Source organism: Coffea arabica, chromosome 2c, assembly GCF_036785885.1.
Source record: "Coffea arabica cultivar ET-39 chromosome 2c, Coffea Arabica ET-39 HiFi, whole genome shotgun sequence".
In the NCBI taxonomy this organism is placed as follows: domain Eukaryota; kingdom Viridiplantae; phylum Streptophyta; class Magnoliopsida; order Gentianales; family Rubiaceae; genus Coffea; species Coffea arabica.
The window spans coordinates 14,804,804-14,824,901 of NC_092312.1; the positions used below are offsets into that span (position 1 = coordinate 14,804,804).

The 20,098-nt window shown below is 34.6% G+C and overlaps 1 protein-coding gene across 3 annotated transcripts; it reads right to left on the reverse strand.

Annotated features, from left to right (window-relative positions):
* Window positions 1-1,143: 1,143 nt before the first annotated feature.
* Window positions 1,144-19,424, reverse strand: LOC113726231 (probable LRR receptor-like serine/threonine-protein kinase At1g53430). 3 transcript variants are annotated; one of them, XM_027249832.2, is made up of 26 exons: window positions 19,170-19,424; window positions 17,790-17,943; window positions 17,406-17,477; window positions 14,468-14,539; window positions 14,152-14,223; window positions 13,445-13,516; window positions 12,989-13,060; window positions 12,832-12,903; window positions 10,207-10,278; window positions 10,037-10,108; window positions 9,870-9,941; window positions 9,692-9,769; window positions 9,549-9,620; window positions 8,848-8,916; window positions 6,943-7,017; window positions 4,931-4,993; window positions 4,720-4,744; window positions 4,580-4,643; window positions 3,949-4,313; window positions 3,674-3,869; window positions 2,969-3,130; window positions 2,755-2,861; window positions 2,316-2,517; window positions 1,959-2,223; window positions 1,729-1,879; window positions 1,144-1,632 (listed from the first exon to the last, which is right to left on the reverse strand). In XM_027249832.2, exons 1-26 carry the CDS (start codon window positions 19,324-19,326, stop codon window positions 1,327-1,329), a joined length of 3,159 nt encoding a protein of 1,052 aa, XP_027105633.1. In that variant the 5' UTR covers window positions 19,327-19,424; the 3' UTR covers window positions 1,144-1,326. The 3 variants fall into 3 exon arrangements, 2 of the variants coding, with proteins under 2 accessions (XP_027105633.1, XP_071930608.1); XR_011839030.1 differs by having other exon boundaries at window positions 1,453-1,632; window positions 1,984-2,223; XM_072074507.1 differs by lacking the exon at window positions 9,692-9,769.
* Window positions 19,425-20,098: the final 674 nt, after the last annotated feature.

Genomic DNA, 20,098 nt, shown 5'->3' on the forward strand with positions numbered 1-20,098 from the left:
TTTGAGTAATCCCATTTTCTTTCTAGTTGATAAAACATCTCTCTGATCAATCTCCATTTAAAGTATTAGTCGACGCAACAACTACGCCTAAAATTATACAGCCAGATTAATAAGTGAAAAAGCCAAAGTCAGGAATTTGCAGTCAAGCTGTAATTTGTTTTTAGTTATATGATATGTCCCAATTATTTAATGCGCCCCCTAGATTAGAATGCATTTGACTGCAAGCAAATTCTGAGCAAAAGTGATCCATTGAAAGTAGGATTGCGACTCACAATTGGGTATTGCTCATCTACAAATCATCACTAAATAAACTTGCCGTTTGGGTCTGTTGGTCAGACACTGTCATAAAACAAAAAGCATTTTTAAATGATTGGAAACTTCTGCCATTGTCAACTGTGGACTTGCACAGGTGCAATTGAAAGCTGGTCCGGTTGTATCTGCTCATTTCGGATTTGGTGTATAACAACGTATTATTCTTGTTCTATTTTTCAAGAGTTAATTTACATGATCAAAATGTTTCATGTACTCAGAAATGCAACAATATGGTGTAATTATATGTTAAGCCTGTAAAACGAACCAAGAACACATCATCGTGCTGTTAACAATCGTACCTTCCCTAGTTCCTATGCATCTAAAAATCAGATTCACATCATGCATTTTTTTTTTTAACCAAAATACTACATTTGATTTCATACCATGCAAAAGTTTGACTGTTCTCCTTTTTCCATCTTATTGACTACAATGTAATCAAATCCATTATATTTTGCAATTGCACTTTCCAAAGCAAGCATGTCATGGAAAAAGATACTCCCTCCGTCCCACTTTGATAGTCCTGTTTTCCTTTTTCGTCTATCCCAAATTGTAGTCCACTTTCCAATTGAAGAATGTAGTTGTATTTTAATTTTCCTAAAATACCCTTATTCAATGTAAATTGTTGTTACTATAAACCTACCCCATTTAATGAGAGTTGATTCTTTTTTTATCATCAATTCAAGTTCCCATAAAGTTGTACTCTATTTAATATGAGGATATTTTAGGAAAATAGCAATCTAAATTTACTTTTCCAACAAAGTTAACTACTTTTTCTTAAACTGTGTGAAAAAAGAAACAGGACTATCAAAGTGGAATGGAGGGAGTAATATGTTTTCTTGAAATTTGGAACTCATTGAAATTTGAAATAGCTGTTGATACACCATACATAAACCAAAAATATGTTTTTGCAGAATACATATTCATACACAGAAAGGGGCATCTGTAAGCATCCACAAAATAGTGAAAGAACAATACCATATTCCATCTCAATGGTTTCTGATCCCAAAACATTAATCAGTGACGTTGAGAATCGTCAATTTCATTGCTGGTAGATGGAGAAATAGTTGGATTTGAAGTTTCCCCATGAGAAGTACTCCCAGAATGAGTAGACCGAGGTTTTGAGGCAGAGCTGATATCAAATTTCTCATTGCCTTCAAGAACATTAACCACATATGACATGGTAGGCCTGAGATCGAAGCTTTGGTTCACACATTGCATTGCTAAACATAGCATTGTAAGTGCTTCCTTGGGTTTATGTTTTGATTTCAGATCTTGATCAACTAAAGCTAGAAGATTCCCCTCCTTCTCGAGTTTAGAAGCCTGCACTTGTAAAGAACAGCCTGTTTTAACAATCTACCCCCAAAAAAAAAATAAATTCTTCTCTTCCTCTCTTGTGTTACATTTCTGTTATCTCACCGTATTCAGAAGGTAGTCATTTGAACCCTTGGACCTCAATGTGATAATTTCCTGTCCGCTAACAATTTCAAGTGCGATGATTCCAAAGCTATAAACATCTGCTTTAGGTGTTAAGGGGATGCCTTGTATCTGCTCAGGTGCCATATGTCCCCTGCAAGCAAAGCTCTGTGATGAGAAAATAAAATGTCTACAACAAGATAAACTAAATTGAAAGAAATGTGATTCATTACGTTATTTTTGGTTTTGGCAATCTACCAAGAGCAGTTTTGTCTTTATTGGGCCGGGCATCAACACGCTGAGAATCATGAAATTGGGAGTATCCGAAGTCGGATATCTTCACGGTAAAATCCTTGTCAAGAAGTATGTTTGTAGGTTTGATATTGCAGTGTATTACTTGTTGTTTGGACTCATGAAGACAAGCCAAACCTCTTGCCACCCCAAGGCAAATCTTATACCTTGTTTCCCAATTTAGTTCTGATTTGACTTCTGCTGGACCTGCAATAAACTCATTTAACAAAATCACATAATGCAATTTATTTGGCTTCATATTCTAAAGGAATTGCCAGACAAAAAGTCTCCTGTTTTACCAAATAATGCATGTTGAAGGGAGACATTTTCCATGTACTTGTAGACAAGTAGGTTTTGCTCGGCACAGGATCCCATTAGCGTTGCAAGATTTGGATGTTTTAGTGCAGAAATTGTACCAATTGCGGTTATAAATTCATGGGCCCCTTCTTCTGATTTCGCTGATAGCTGTTTGACTGCTATTTGAATCCCATCGAGTTCACCCTGATTCAGTCAAGTTCTTAATATCGATCATTTAGAACAAGAACAATGCTGATATTAGTGAAACTGAGCAGGCTAAAAAAAGTTCTAAAGTTGCAATTTAAAACGAAAATCGCTTTTCAGCATAAGCCGTGAGGGCAGGATTACCTATATAATACAAGTAATCTATCAATGATAAAGTTAACAGAATTCAAATGTGCAAGTGAGTTTAGTAATAAGAAGTGTATACATAAAACATACCTTGTAGACATTCCCAGCTACATCTATCTTGTTATCAGGATCAAAACTATTGGTGGCAGCCTTTAATTTGTTGAAGTCGAAGACCCCCCCGGGAAATAGCTCCAAGCCTTTCATAAATAAAACAACATATCAGTAATAACAAGGAAGAAAAATTTTTGAAGCGAGCGAAACCATTGTGGATATCAATGCATTAAACTGAGTGGCTCGAATATACCTCCATCCTTGAGCTTTCTATGACGAATCCTGACTAACGCCCAGGATAGAGCTAAGATTAAAACCACCGCAGATCCAACTATCCCGGCAATAACAGAGGAAGAAATTTTCTTCCTTGGAACTGGTTCTGGTTCTGGTTCTGGTTCTGGTTCCAATTCCCAAGCTACCACCAAAACAACAATGCAGTTTGTTAGAAACGTTACATCTTGCATCAGAAAGAAGAAATGTATCTGTTATGTTGTATCTATTGCTAGAAAAGATACAAAAATATAGGAAAGAGTTAATTTGAACACAAAATAGTGTGCAACCATAAGTTCTAGGTGTATACACTCATGTGGAAAAAAAAATTGCTATACTTTTTTGTAGGAGCTGATTCATGAATCAGTGAATTACCAGAACAGCTAGGAAAAATTGAGGGGATACTCCTTGATTAAATCAAAAGATCTCATTTTATCCCTAATATTATTTCTTATGAAGTAGTAATTTGGTCACTGAGATTCGAATATTATACCATAATGGCCCTTAGTTTCCCATCAAATTTCCAGTGAGTAACAAGTAGAACAACCATTGGCTGCTATTTGAGACCAAAACACATCATTAACATAAAAAACAACAGTTTGGGGACTGTTGCAACAATCTGATAACAGAAAGTATATATGCTATATCTAACAAGACTTACTGGTTAGTCAATGAACAAGAACTATACCAGGTTTCACGGTAATAGCTGATATTGAGGGACCATAGTATGTTGTTGGGGTGTAAGTTGAACCTTTCCCTGTCCAATATAAATGAATCTCCAGTCTTGAGTCATTTACAGATACATTGAACTTCTTGGTAAACACCCTATTGACGTATCCTGCCTCTTTTTGTATATCAAAATCTCTCAGGTAATGCTGGCCGCCCTGTAGTGATAATTGATCCAGTCAACATCTCTGATTTCTGCGTACATAGTTCTTTATCTAGATCAAATTAGCAATTTACCTGAACTTCCACATCAAAAACCCTCTTCCTGATTGTAGAAGATGTATTGGTATCCCATCCTATTTCAGCAAAGTCAAGTTTAACCGTGTAGTTGTCATTTTTCAAACAAAATCCATAATATTTCAACGATATTGGAGCTATGCGCGCATTTGAGTACAAAGATGCATCACTGTTGGATATATATGTTTTATCTAGAATGTATTTATCTTCAGATGCTTCCAGGAACGTTCCCATACTACTATAAGCCCAAGTCTTATTTGCACTCAGAAAGAAAGTTGATCCACCATATGATTGCGTATCAGCTTCATAATCACGTCCATCTACTGATGTTGCCTTTCCCCCACAATTAATGTACAAATGATCATCTGTAATACGCATAACAGTTAATATCATCGTTTCAAAGAATCTGACCAAGAGAACAAGAAGATTATGCCAACATGGGAAGATAGATTTCTCGTTAGCATTCTCATTTTCCTTGAATCCATTGTCATAAAATGAATTCTCAACAAATCACTACCATGTGATGGTTTTGGAGACAAATGACCATGTAGCTAGGAAAAATCAGTCACGGGAAACAACAGGAAGTACAGAAAGTGCCAATCTAGTTTTCTAGTACAATAAAATAACTTACAAATTTGTGTGTCATTGGCACAGTAGTAGCCAGCATGTTGCCATTTCGATCTCGTATCCCTATACTGAAAGAAATAAGGTTGCTTCCTAAGACTTGCTTCAGCAGAAAAACAAGCATGCTAGAATTTAAACATTACTTACTTGAGAGCAGCATTCGAACAAGTTCCTGGAAGAAATAAATCATGAGCAAAATCAGCATATGTCATTAGTGAAAGGCACAGAACAGCATAACCATAAACAAATAAAAGAAATATAGGTAGGTATACGTCTGAATGCATGTTTACACTGAATAACTACACTTGCATGTACAGATTTGTAGTAAATCAAAATGCTACAAGTTAGTTTTCCTCACAGATTTGGAGATATATTGCCGTCAGTCAAGGTCACATTTGTAAAAGAATTTTCAGAAACATCCCTGCAAAATGTCGAATGAAACTGTTTCAACTAAGTATAAATTGGGCAATTATATATGGAAACTGAAAGCAACGAACATTCATTTTAATTGTAAGGAATATACATTGTTGAAACAAAATCAAATTTGAAGACCAGTACGTAAATCAGTGAATTTTGTGGAAAAGGAATAAGCAATAGTATAACATGAGTTATGCAGTCATGAACAACTTGGTGATCTCTTTATTGCTGAAACTGTTGCATCTTATAATAAATCATAAATTTATGCTCATTTTTCTGGAAAAGGTACTGTGATTCCGATCATGCAATTCTCCAACCGAAATATATATTTACACTATTTGACTATGTGGTGGATTAAACATCGAACAATCAGCATTCCATCTACTATAGGTAAGGGCTTCTGTAAGAAACCTTAACAAAATGTGAGCTGATCTTTAAAAAAAAAAGATAAATAAATAAATAAACAATGAGTGCATTTCCATATATGCATAAGCCATGAAATCAACGACATATCACAAACCAGACCTGTCTAGTTAAGATGCCTCATTCCTGTTTGTTTCAGCCTATACTTCAATACAAGGACAATGGGATTTGTCCTATCATCATAGAAAGCATCTACTGCATGACTTGTTTGTTATCCGACTTTTTTTTTCTTTCAAATTTTTTTTAGACACAAACATAAGTATTTTATTTATTTTAAGAAAATTTTGACAAAGTTTCCCCTTATAAATAGACGAATCTCCCTGCCAACAAATCCAAATTCAAGAAAAATATCACATGCTATCAAGCAACTGGTACGAGTGCACCATCTCCTGTCCATGTGAATTTTCCCTCGCATCTGTCTTGGAATTGCCCTTTCCTAATTGTTCTACTACAATAAACGGAGCCTAGGAGCATTGCACGGAAGGAATCACCAGAGAAAATGCAACAATTAGTCAAGAGTCAGTGCGAGAAAACTAAAGGGAGTTGGGGCGATGGGAAAAAGGAACATTGAACAGAAGGAATCATCAGAGGAAATGCAGCAACTAATCAGGAGCTCTCCTCACTAGTTTACAAACGTAATTAGAAAAATCATCAGGCCAAATAAAACATGTTATGTCTTATACAATAATCCAGGGCAATTAGGTCAAATTTGTATAGATTTTATTTCATTATGGTATCTAAATATTGATAATACGTAATATTGAAAAACGAAACCTACATTCCATTTTTACTTGTGCACCAGATATTGGAATTAAAAAAAATTCTTTTTCTAACCATCCTGGGTGGAAGGTGCTCTTAGTAGAAAACCTTTCCATTTTGAACATTCTCGTGTACTAGACTTCCATCCTGAACATTCACATGTACCAATCGAGGGTTTTAGAGCAATCGAGAGATACTAAAAGATTAAACTGGATTCATTTTCTAGAGTCTCAAAAATCCTTTACAGAGGGTGCAACAGCCAAATAAAAGAAGTAGAGTTACTACCATGGTTCGAAGACTCGTCGAGACCGAGACGAAGCATTATATATTCTTAAACAGTATTGTGCTTCTAAACACATTTATCCATTCGAAAATAAGTAGTGTAAAAATTCTAGGTTCCTGAATACGGCACTCAGGAAAGCAATTCAAAATCAATATGTAAATCTACCATGAATTTTTTTTTTTTTTTTTTAAGTTTAGCTTCATTAAGGCATTCTAATGTTTGCAAGCAATCAAAGATAATAAAAAAAAAAAGATTAACAAAGGAAGAAACAAGGCAAAAAAGATGTCCAGTCTAATTTGTAAACAGGTCAACCAAAAAGACAGCCAGCATTAATCTTCTTCACGTAAGTTGCTAATGTCAAAACAACCCTAATGAAGACATTTGAACTTAAAAGAAATTTCGGTTTGTATAACACCTCCCTCAAATGAATGCCATCCTCTTAATGTTTAATGAGGTGAAAAATCTGAATTCATTAAATGAACACTTACACATATGAGCCAGAGTAACTCAAACTCGTCAGCCATCCAGGTACTGTCCCACTGAGGTTGTTACTTCTAAGAAAGCTGCAAAACACAGCCAAATGCCAAAAAGTTCTCAAAACTTACTATGAAAGCCAAGGAAACCTGAACTCCTGAATAAGAGGAGTAAGGTGATAAGTAGTACAAGCTATCATTCAAAACAAGTCTGAAATTCAATGAATGCATAGTCAACTTATGTCTAGATATACAAAAACAAGAAGTACAGTTACCTATGTGCCAAGGCAAGTGCAAAGCAAGAAAGACACGATGCCTGGCATTCAATGTTTGTCTCTAATGAACAACCAACCCAATTTGGGACCAAATGACAATTAACATAAGAAAAGACAATTAACATACGAACTGAAAGATATTTTCAGGTGACACATGGATGAGTTGGCCTTCAAACAAGTCCTCACACCACCTGGATAATCTATTAACTCCACATGCTATTGTATTAATTTGGCATTAAGAGCCAGTGAAGAATATTGAGTGTGTAATCCGCATCCCAACTCAAGTATTTTTTCTTTTTCTTTTTTTGCCTTCGGCTATAATCTCAGTGAACGTGATCATTCCTAGCTATATTCCCATGCATAAGCATATGCTTGAGATTAATTAAGAAGTCATATTCAAATTCTGTAGAATCTTCGACTTTTACAACTCATTCCTAAAGCTACAAAGAAAAGTAGGAAGATCCCAGCAGTAAGGAGCTTCAATCTACTTAATAATTTAAAAGAAAAGAAAAGCAAGCTTCAATCTGTTTTTTATTGGGTTCGAAACTCTCCATACAACAAAAATAATGGTGGGTAATTATCCTTGCACTGACTAAACTATCAAACAGTCCTGAACGTACGTCACAACCAATCAAGGACCATCGAAGACAAGAATATGACGGAACATATAGAAAAATCCACCTCAGGAATTGTGGGCTATAGCTATCTTCATATTTTGTCTGGCCAGCAATTCAATAGGGAGAGAAGATACTGTACACTAACTAGAAGTAAGAGAATTAGCCCCAGGAATTTTAGGTGAACCTATCTTAATATTCTCCAAATCAGAAAGGTAAATAGTAATCAACGTGGAATACATTATAAACAACTCTCAAACACATAAAACTACAATATCGGACTGCCATTTCATAAGAATTTATTGCTGTTACTAAGTAATTGAGAAAAAGCAGTCACAAACAGTCATGTAAGGGAATATTCATCTTGGATAGGATCTTGTCACATGAAAAGCAACCCATCTGATCCGGTGATTTAGTAGAATCAGTTGATCAGGGAAATCAAGAATATCCAGATGGCAATGTTTTTCAAATTTTCAACACAAGACTTTAGAGGAGGAAGTTCGAAGGTCGTGTCTTAAGTCAGATTAGCAGAAACAATAAGAAAAGCATGACTAAAAGTGTAGTATCATTAGCAAAAACAAATTCTTGTATGCTTCCGTTTCTTGTATGTAGTTCTGCACTAGGTACGTAGCTTTTCTTTCAAGCCCATAGACAAATAGAAGATTCTAGCAGGTCATGCTACAGTGCAGCTAAAGGGCAAACAGAGTCAATTACTGTATTCCACCTCCTATAGATGAGCTCTTGGCTTTACAAACAGTCATGCACCATGCTGCAAATTCAGTAAAAAGATTAAAATGTGGGGAGTAAATGGAACATCCGAGTAGGTAGACGGGTAGACAATGTAACTAAAGTTGTGTCCATTGCATCCAATGGATTATCCATGGAAATGAACAAAGAACTATAAGAAGTAGAACAAAATGAGTTAAAGGTATGGAAAAAAAATATAAAATTATAGTTGCGCCTCTATTAATAGAAAGATGGACATAGGAAGGATCGAGGTGGGGAAGGAAAGATGACAAGAAATCTCTTACATGAACTGCAGCTGGAACTGGCTCAAGTCTGGTGGAATTATCCCCATCAAATTATTGAAACTCAAGTCCCTATCATGATAAAATCCAATATGGGAATATAAATATCTTTTATCAAAACCAGCACACCTACAGAAGGGCTTACTGGAAAACAAAAGGCAGATTAGAAAGTAGTATTTGATGATAAAATTAAGCAAAACTTGAGTGTAGCCTTTAAATTTTAATCCTAGCACCACTTTTCTTTGTCAAACATAAAAAATTCAAAACGAATTGAAGGGAAAAAAAATATGGTCCATGATCAACAGTATTTCTTGTGACTAGTCAGTTCATCATGTCAGCAATTCAATCCAATTCAAACACTTTTCACATAAAGATTTTTTTGAAAGCTTATAGCATGTAAGAAGTTTTCCATTTAAAGTCAGTTTCCAAAGGCGAATTATAAAAATAAACTAAGTAAGACAGTAGGGCATATGTATATAAGGGGAGCAAACTAGACTTCTAAAACCTGCAGAATTCCCTGCATCTTAGGATGCCAAAAAATAATAATAAATTTTTTTTTTGAAAAAAAAGCCATCTACACGCAGACACCTGCCTGTGCAAGCATGGCATCATATGCGCACACATGCATACTCACATAGCATCGGACATGAAAACAGAAAGCAAGATTAAAGGACCAACGGATAGCATACTGGAACATCTCTTACAGGTAAAGCAGGTTTGTGAACCACCAGATATAATCAGGAATTGGACCAGTGAGTGAACAATTCCTCAATGTCCTGAACAAATGAATGAAAATCTGTAAGAAATGAATTACATAAACCAATACTAATTGACATTTCAAACTTACAAGAATGACAGAGACACCATATTGTAAATATCGGGAAACAAAACACCTGTCTTTCCTCCAGGTAAGTTGTTTATGGACCTATACATAAATAAATTTAGAAAACAAACATCGTAGTCTTCTTACAGTGTCCAGTTAAAGGTATCAAGAATGAGTACGTTTAATGGGTCTAAATACTTACAGGTAAGTCAGATTTGGCAATCCTAAGATTTTATTTGGTAAATGCCCTTCAAAATTGTTTCCCATCAGTACCCTGTCCAAAAAAAAAAAGTCAATTTTGAATTACAATAAATAAATAACTCAATTGTAGGCCAAAAAATTTAGTCCATGCAGTTCACTTAAGCTTACAATTTTTCAAGTTTGTCCCACTCGAAAATGTATCCGGGGATGCTCTTGTTGAAAGCATTTCCTCGAATATTGCTACAGAGAGAGACAATGGCCAAGGTGAGCCTCTTGTACTGAAGTGTGCTTTATTAAGTGAAAGATGGGACTATCATATGCCATGGAATTTCACTTACAAAGTCTTCAACTTTGTCAACTTCTGAAAGCTTTGAGGCAACTGATCATCAAAAAGATTGTTCATCACATACCTGAAATTATGTGTCATTTAATATCCAAACAAAAAGAAGTAAATTCAAGATCTTAAGTTGTAGTTGACTTTTCTTCGGCGTCCACATTTCTAATATAGGATCTTCAGGCTGTCATATTTCATCTCTGAGAATATGTTTTATCTAGACTATTTTCATGTGTACTGTATCCCCAAGATTCCATGTTAACTCCGGTGGCCTGGACTCTAAGGCAAAACAATGAAATGGCTTGGTTGATGTTTTCCAAAGTAATAAAAATCAACAGACGTTCCACTCTCTCTCACATATATACCCTATTCATTTTTATTCTTTCTGAAATTCCAATCTGAGGTGTGCAAGGTACATATACATATTAAGAGACCTTAGTGCAGTAAACTGTCTAAATTCAATAGTCTGGTTTCTTGTGAACGAGTTAACATAAGATAAGCTAAAAATAGATATTACTTGTTTTCATAATTATTTGGGCATACATCTAATTTGACATTCTAGAAAAAATAGTTTCTCCTAAACAAAGTCCCAAATCCTGACATGCCTTCAGCAATCTCAAGCATTAACTACCTCATGAGATTATCATATCAGATACATAATACATAATGATGGAAGTACTCCTATTTCCATTATCACTCTTAAATCATACAAATCACCAGAAGGGTTGATTTGTATAACCTTTTAATACTCATTGGGCATACATCTATTGTGGTCTATGATGGTCTATGATTCTGAATAAAAAATGCTGATTTGTAAAACATTTTAATACTCATTGCCCTCAGTATGGATGACATTGCCCTTTTTTGGCCAATGTGTCACAAAAGGGTACATTTAATCAAACCATAAAGCCACAAGCAGAAGGGTTGCTTTCCTACATTAGCTAGCAAGAAAAATGCAAAAAAGATGAAAATGAAACTTAGTCATTGTAATTCAAGTTCATCCCAACTATTGTGCGCTATGGTAGATGATGAAGTGTGTTTGAAGGGCACCATTATGCACTTCATGGATATCTGAAAATCCTAGTAGACAGTTTACTGCCTGGAGATCATAGGTGAAAATAATTTGTGAATATAATTTTAAGGGTAAATTACATTTTACCCCCCTGTGGTTTACCTTTTTTTTACATAACCCCCCTATAGTTTCAAAAACTATACATAACCCCCTCATGGTTTAGATTAAAGTGTCAAAATAACGGAAATAGTCACTCATAACGGAATTTCTAAAAATGTCGAAATTACCCTTATAAATACATGACACATTAACCCCCTATAATTTTTATATTTTACCATATAACCCCCTTATGGTTTAATATTTTACTATATAACCCCCTTATGATTTTCAAAATATATACATAACCCCCCTTGGTTAATACATAAATTTCAACCTTACATAAGGGTATTTTTGACATTTTAGGTGACGCCGTTATGAGTGACTATTTCCGTTACTTTGACACTTTAATCCAAACCATAAGGGGGTTATGTATAGATTTTGAAACCATAGGGGGGTTATGTGAAAAATGCTAAATCACAGGGGGGTAAAGTGAAATTTGCCCTAATTTTAAAGATAACACCACACATTTCATGCACCCCTTGAACTGGCAAGACTCGGTTTTTGTGGTATCATTCAACAAACAAGTTATTTTTTTAGCCTAAAAGCAGCAGCAAAATTGCTTACTTGTCAAAAAACTTTTTCTAATTGTAATCCACAATTTACTATTATGTTACTAAAAGGTACAGCTTTTCCTCATAGGATTCTATTCTTCTCCCGTTACTGACCTTGAAAAACTCATAATCTCCATGGTTTCTTAACACTTTGGGATTTACATTTCGTTTCTCAAGAAACCTATTTGCCATTATGCTTTTCAGATATATATTTCCGTCCTCTTCCCCCTTTCGATGTTTTCTACTTGTCCAAGCTCAAAGTTAAGAGCTCTATTTATTGTTTAAGATGCTTTCACTTCAACTTATGAATGCCTCTTACTCGGAAGAAAGAAAAATGTCTTGAGCAGCTAGCAGTTGTAAATACAATTTCCAAAAATAAAATTAAAAAATGGAATTAAGCACCATTGATGATGCCAAGGCAAAAGTTGGAGCCTTAGTTTCCAGGGTTTTTTTGTTTAATTTTCCATTTTGATACTTTACTCTTGAACTTTACGGTAAATTCTCATTCTTTACGGTAAATAAGGGATGAAATTTCAAGAGTGCAAGAAATTGAGGGGATATTAAACCTAATATGAACTGGTGCATCTGGTTTTCCTAACTACAAGAAATAGAAAAAAACAAAAACAAAAACAAAGGTAGACAGAACACAATTATACCTAGAAAAGCTATTAATCAAAGTCTATTTTGTAGTAAATTAGGTTTATCAAGTCCATTTATTAACTGCTTGTAGCTTTTCCTGCTAAGCTGAGAGATTAATTTTTCTCTTTCTTGAAGAGTAGCAACAGTATGTTAATCAAAATCTAACTGTTCTCGTTGAGTTTCACTTCCTTCAATCAGTTACTTTTCATCCGCATGCTAGAGTAAATAGTGTAATTAGTAAAATAAAATCATTTAGGATCTTACGTACATCCTTTCAAGATGAGCTAGGCTTCCCAGTGATTCAGGAAGCCGACCCCAAAATTGATTTTCAGCCAAAAACCTACAACTCCATAAGACACTCAGAATAAACCAACAAAATAAAGCATATATATATGACAACAAGAAAATCTAAACGGATGCCTTACAGTCCTCGAAGTGTTGAAACATGCCCCAACTCATCTGGCAATTTCCCCGACAAAGAATTATTAGATAAAGACCTGCATGGAAAATAAAAAGAATTTCAATATAAAAATTGCACAAATTAGATGACAGGTGAAGCAAGAACACAAATTCCGACACTTGTTTGGGTCCTAGGAAATTTTTTTTTGTAAAGAAATGTGCAAGTTCTTAATCAATTATAATGATCATGCATACATTGTTTATTTATGCACCTTTTTTTTCGTATTAATCAGATCCCGGACCCAAAAATCAGTCAGCTAGATCCATATCCATTCCATACCTTAACTGCGCCAAATTAAGTAGACTGATCTATTCTTAAACACTTGTGGGAAAAAATAGATGGAAGCCAATCTAGATCAGCACCCAGAATCAGTCCAATTGCCCAAGTGACCCAGATTTCAAACAAAGAACAAGATACTTACAGGTATTCAAGCTTTGGACAACCTCCGATTTCCCGTGGAATTGATTCATTAAACAAATTATTGCACAAATATCTGTGAATGCGCCAGAAATTACAATAATATATTAAGATGCACAAATTTACAATCAATATATGCTAAACATTCCCAAACGAAACAAATGGCCAAAAAAATTTTTTTTTTTTTGATACTTGGATATGCTAAGTAGCATCACTAGGTGGTGCTTATTCTAATTTATATTGTTGTTAACCAAAAATAGTTACATTTGGAAACAAATCTTGATAGTAAACTCTTCACTAGTCTTAACATTTGATAGTAAACAAATCGATGTTGACATTCCATTTAGTCTATTAACTTATCAGCTTGATTGAAGAGAGTTGTTGTATATTATTATTATTATTATTATTCAAAATGCATTCTCCTCATTATTAGCTACCAGAAGTTAATTATCATCTACTTGATTAAGAGGTATGCCCCTTAGCTTGTCTGCACCTTCTTGAAAACTAATAGAAATTAAAAAAAGGATTAATACAGGAACGAGTATGCAATTTTTTGCTATTTTCCCATTAAAAGAATAATCATGCCAAGTGTTACTTATTTCCATCATCATTGACGCTTTTCCTTCTTTCTTTATGCAAAACTACAAAATCTTACCAACAAGTCACATGATCAGATAACAATATACAGTACACAGTGATCTGCAGACTTACAAGCTTCGTAATGACTTCAGTTCAGGAAGGAACTTCGGCAGCGCTCCTCCCAACTTGTTATCACATAAGTTGCTGTCCACCAAAACAGCCCATTAGAATTTTCCAACATTTCAGTGGCAATGTGAGGGAACATTGTACAGATTACTTTTGTTGTATCGTAACTTTTTGGGAATTAAGAGTCAGTTAAAATTAACTAACTGTTCTCTTGCTTCATATCAGCTTTAGCCACAGAAAATGATAGGGATTGTAATTTTGACGATCAAAGAATTCCAAACAGAGTAGTTTTAACAGAAATGAAGTTCATATAGTTACTTACAGTACCGAAAGCTGAGACAACTTCACAAGAGTGTTGGGAATTGACCCATTAAGACTATTTGAACTCAAGTCTCTGCAAATGCCAAAATAACAAATGGATTTCACTGCTGTAGGAACATTCGACAAAATCACTCTGTATACATCACTCAAATTCCAATCAAGCTGCTTTCTATAAATAGATCCATTCCAATAAAACAAATAACATGAGAAGAATGACAATAAGAAGAGCCCAGATTTAGGAACAACAGAAGATAACAAAAATTAAAACATAAGAGAAAGACAAAAAAAAAGATATTATACACCTAGAGATCAACAAAACTCGACCATCATGGTATTTTACTCAAGTTTCTGTAGATTTTATCATAATGGGACAATGTCATAATCTTTAACCGAACTAAAAAGTCTGATTGTTAAAAGCTTTCCTGTTGATTCTTATAGAAAAATCCTGAAGCTGAACATATACTGTAATGACTTGACCATCATGGTATTTTGCTCAAGGTTTTTATAGTACATTTTATCATAAAGGGACAATGCCATAATGTGTAACTGAACTTAAAAATCTATCATTTAAAGGTTTTCTTGTTGATTCTTATAAAGGATTCCAAGTTCCATACATGGCTTGAGCATTTGAGTGTCAAGAGCATATATTGACCTGCAAGTTAAAGCTTAACTCCACAAAGAGTTGGGAATTAACATTGTTAACATGATGTATATGATTGCTCACAAATGGATTTCACTGCTGTAGGAACATTCGACAAAATCACTCTGTATACATCACTCAAATTCCAATCAAGCTGCTTTCTATAAATAGATCCATTCCAATAAAACAAATAACATGAGAAGAATGACAATAAGAAGAGCCCAGATTTAGGAACAACAGAAGATAACAAAAACTAAAACATAAGAGAAAGACAAAAAAAAAAAAAGATATTATACACCTAGAGATCAACAAAACTCGACCATCATGGTATTTTACTCAAGTTTCTGTAGATTTTATCATAATGGGACAATGTCATAATCTTTAAGTTAAAAGCTTTCCTGTTGATTCTTATAGAAAAATCCTGAAGCTGAACATATACTGTAATGACATGACCATCACGGTATTTTGCTCAAGGTTTTTATAGTACATTTTATCATAACGGGACAATGTCATAATGTGTAACTGAACTAAAAAATCTGTCAGTTAAAGGCTTTCTTGTTGATTCTTACAAAGGATTTCCAAGTTCCATACGTGCTTGAGCATTTGAGTGCCAAACCTACAAGTTAAAGCTTAACTCCACAAAGTTTGGGAAAATAAAAAATGAGAGAAAAAAAAAAGAAGAGAAGGAATAAGACTGCTGGAGAAAGATGATGAAGCCTACTCAACTGTACGGCAGCTACATCTATCTATATTATTGTGCAAAAAAATAAATGTAACCCTAAAAATGTCACCAATTTTCAACACACAACATGCCTACCCTCACATCATATCCTCAACATTCATCCACTAAAATTCAGCAGAGGAAAGGGCTTGCTAGGTTCAATTTAGTTCAGGCTAGGTTTCCAGAGAAGAAAAGTCTGAAAGAAAAATTAGATGAATTGCGTTCTGCACATGTCTAGACATGCCAAATTTGATGTTTAAAGAGTTGGGAATTAGCATGGTTAATATGCTGTATATGATTGTTCACAAAGGAGCCATAACACTTCCGGCGGGTACAATAGACAATCTGTGAACCATTGTACTTTAAAGTCCGAATTTTAAATGAATAGGAAAATTTTTTTCTATCAACGAAGTGTTCAAGCCACAGCTAGAGTTGCTAGTCGGTGAAGTAACTTTAAAGCCAATTGAACAAAAAGAGACTTGGTGTTTCATAGTCAAAACCAATGTTTCAAAAGCTACGCTCTCGGAACATGACTTTACGGGCTCCATCCACAAACTTCAGAAGAATTTTGTTTGGATCAAATCCTTCCCCACCCTTCTTTTACCAGAATCATAGAAGATACATTACCCTTCTTTCTCTCAACACCCTTCTTTTACTCTGCCCAGACAGAAGTCGTTATTTACCCTTACGCAGCTCACAAGAGCAACTGATCTCTTTGATGCTGACACCACCAACTATTCTTAATTGGCAGTTATATCAAAAATTTTACGCCTCCCTCCTGCTCTGCTGAATCTGTATTTTTCCTCTATCCAAACAAATCTGAGGTCCGAAAAATCCACTTAGATCCAATTGCTGCAAAAGGAAGAACACCTGTGTCCTACCAAGACAAGCACTTGGAGAAATACGTTTGGAACCTGGATATTGGAATTTCACTTTTCTGCTAATTTATTCGAAGGCAAGAAAAGTCAGAGCATGTGCTCCTTGATAGGATTTACATGTTAAGGTGAACAGGATATCACTAGGACTCCTAGATTCCATCTGTTTGCGTCCCTTACTGGAAAAATTACTACTCCTGGATTAGAAAGTTACTTTTGAAAAGGCATTGAAAGATATGTATAAATAAATAAATAAACTATGCACACACCTATATCACATGTATTTTTGTGCATAAGCTTTTGAAAAGTTGTCAGAGAAATTTAGTTGAAACTATATAGGAGGGAGGACACCACTAAGCTAGTCTCCAGAGCGCAATTGCTATGGTATGTGAATCGTTTTACAGTTCACTGTATTCTGGTAATTTTCAAAGAAAGTGTTGTTATTAGACAGATGATTGTTATGCTATATTCAGACTAACGATTTCCCTATAGTGGAAATCTTAATGGCTGAAAAATAGATACATAACACAGATCAAGGACATGAGTACTAGCAAATATAGATTCATTGAACATTACATCTAGAGAATGAAAATAGTGATCATTATCAGTCATCGAGTACAGATTTCCGCTTTGGCTGTAATAGCCCTCAATCAACATGATTAAATGACAAAGGAAGCTGAAAAAATGTTCTGCACTTGCTTACAGTGATTCCAAATGAGATAGGTTTCCAATTTCTGGAGGTATAGAACCTGTTAAATCCTGACCTGAGAGATAACTGAAATCCAAAATGTTGGTATAATGCAAACGAAATCCGCTTGATAAAGAAATCCCAAAAATCCAAGAGTCTAAAAGCAATGATAGCATATCAATATTAATTGAAATAGTCTGTTCTCCTATTTGAGTGCATCATTCTCAGGCTATATACAGCAGCTCGGTTCTTACATATCCATTCAAGGCATCTCAGTTGTCTTTTGCAGTGAATAAAATTTTAAAAGTCATTTAACCTTTTAGTTTAACTTAAAGTAACAAAATGCCAATAATTACATGAAAAAAAAAACTAAAACATGTGCAGTTGGAGAAAACGTACATCGTAACCACTCTGCAAGTTTTGTCCTCCAACGTGCAATTGCATGTAAGCGCAGAACTAAACTTTATATAATGACAACTCAAGTTGAAGAAGTAGGCAGGCCCCAAAGGCGAGTATGGACGCATAAGTTGAAGCAGACTCTTGACAGCATCCACTGACAAGAAATTGTATATAAGACACTAGCATGGACATATAAAGTTCTCAAGTGAATTAAGAGAGTTCAGAAGATAGCAATGGGTTGATAAAAAAAATTACGTCAATTTAATTTCATCAAATCTGATATCAAGAAATGTTGCCAATCAATCTATACCCTTCATTCTCAATTATCTTAGAGAATTCAGGTGTCAATGCCAATCAATGCAGCTAAACTTACAAGAAATGCTTCTCATAGTAAAACAAGAAATACTTATTACATCTCAGAACAGTCTTTTCATTGTCGTCTCCACAAGAAATTTTCAGTTACTCAAACAACCTTAATAATTGCCATTCTCGAACAGATGAATAATGGAATCGAACCCTTATCACGAGACAAGGAACAAAAACCATTCTTCACTAATTTGATTCTCCAAGCCAAGAAATAAACCGAATCCACAAAAGAACAAGACCACTAGTTTAAGTCTCCAATATAACGAATGACAGTACCTTCATACTAACAACAGAAACAAATGACAATTCCTTCAAAGCATATAGAAACATTTTCACCTGTGGCTGTTAGACACCGTCACTTGCTCGGGTGGTTTTTATTTTTTATTTTTGGGTGCATGTGTGCGTGAGAAGCAGGATAACTATTTAATTACATGGTAAATATTACAGTGTTAGGATAACTTCTTTTTATACACTATCACTATATAAGTTTGTCTTTTACGCTAATAGGTTTAAATCATACTATATAACATGAGTTAAAATTTGAATGCAAATCATGTATATGTGACACACACATCAAAAAGAAACTAAATTCAACTTTAGTTTCAGAGAGATAAAAAATATGATAAAGAAAGTGATAGATAATAGTTTCCTAAAGTTTATCTAAAAGGAAGAACAATGAGAAAAAAAATCAGGAAAAAGAATTCCCTTTCGTTGTTCTTATTTTTCAAAGAATGCCCTTTTTGTTTTTTACATTAACAACCGAAAAGGCTATTGGTCTTTCTATTTTTATTTGTTCCACTATTTTAGTGATTCCTTTTTAAGGAGATCCCTTAGTTATTTCTACATTATAAATTTTTCTTCAATTAATAAAAGTTTAAACTTTGGATTCAATCGACTCCATTTTTCTTTCCTGATTTTTCTCTCTTCCCCGCTCCTCGCTTCTCGAAAATATTTCTGAAAAGTACAAATATACATGAAAACAAGCAATTTGGTGCATGTATGCTTTTTACGTACCCTCTTCTTCGGGAAGCGGTGGCAAAAACGGAGGCTGAGGGGAGGGAGCAGCTGCAGGAGGACAACCATTACATGTTTGACCGTTCATCACTTGTCCCAAACTTGTTTGACCGTTCAGTGCCATAAACAGCAAGAAATAAGCTAAAACCTTGAGCATGTTTTTCACTATCTCTTTTTTTTTTTTTTTTGGAATCCTCTCAAGAACTTGCACCTTGCTTTGAAGCTTATCTCTAAAGTGTTCTTGGCGTAATTTCCACTAAGTCTTGCATGTGAATGCTTGCTTGCTTGCATTGCATGAATTCATAATATAGAAAAGCTAATCTGAGAATGAATTATTAAATTGAACAATAATTTGTGGGCACCTCAGGTACAGTTGCCTTTCATGTTGGAGAGACAGCTTTAGTTACAGGAAAGCTAATCAGGGAATTAAAGTAGCTTTACTTTAGGATGCTAATAATGCTGGTTAATTCCAAAAGCTATAGCTGAAAGGGACTTAGCTAGACAAATTTACAGGGTTAAATAGGAATGGAAATGCATTGTTCGTTGGTTCTCTAAATTAAGGTCTGAATTCTTAATTAGTCAATTTGGAAAAATAGTTAAGCTTCCACGCTTTTACAAGTTAACCTATCTTGTCGCTTTCTTAAAGCAAAACAATAGATAAATAAATATAGCAAGAGTTTTAAGAATGAGGATGGTACATGAACTTGGATGATCACCCACCACAATAGACGAAAAATTCCTAGGCTGGACCATGCCACCACATATCGAATTACGTAACAAAGGTGACGTAAGGGAAGTGATTAATGAGTAATGATAATCATAGTGATGTCTAGTTATGGCCATCAATGTCATACTATAGAATCTTGGTCAAGTCTAAAGATAACAGGATATATAATCCAGAGATGCTTTACCGGAATGGACCTACTTGA

Bases quoted from the DNA above. Each gene is read 5' to 3' on its own strand.
- LOC113726231 (XM_027249832.2), bottom strand. From the start codon at position 19,326: ATGCTCAAGGTTTTAGCTTATTTCTTGCTGTTTATGGCACTGAACGGT. The intron at 8,917-9,548 runs GTAAGAGATGTT...TTATCATGATAG, and splicing joins TTCACAAACCTGCTTTACCT to GGACTTGAGTTTCAATAATT. The intron at 2,224-2,315 runs GTAAAACAGGAG...AGTTTATTGCAG, and splicing joins CCTTCAACATGCATTATTTG to GTCCAGCAGAAGTCAAATCA.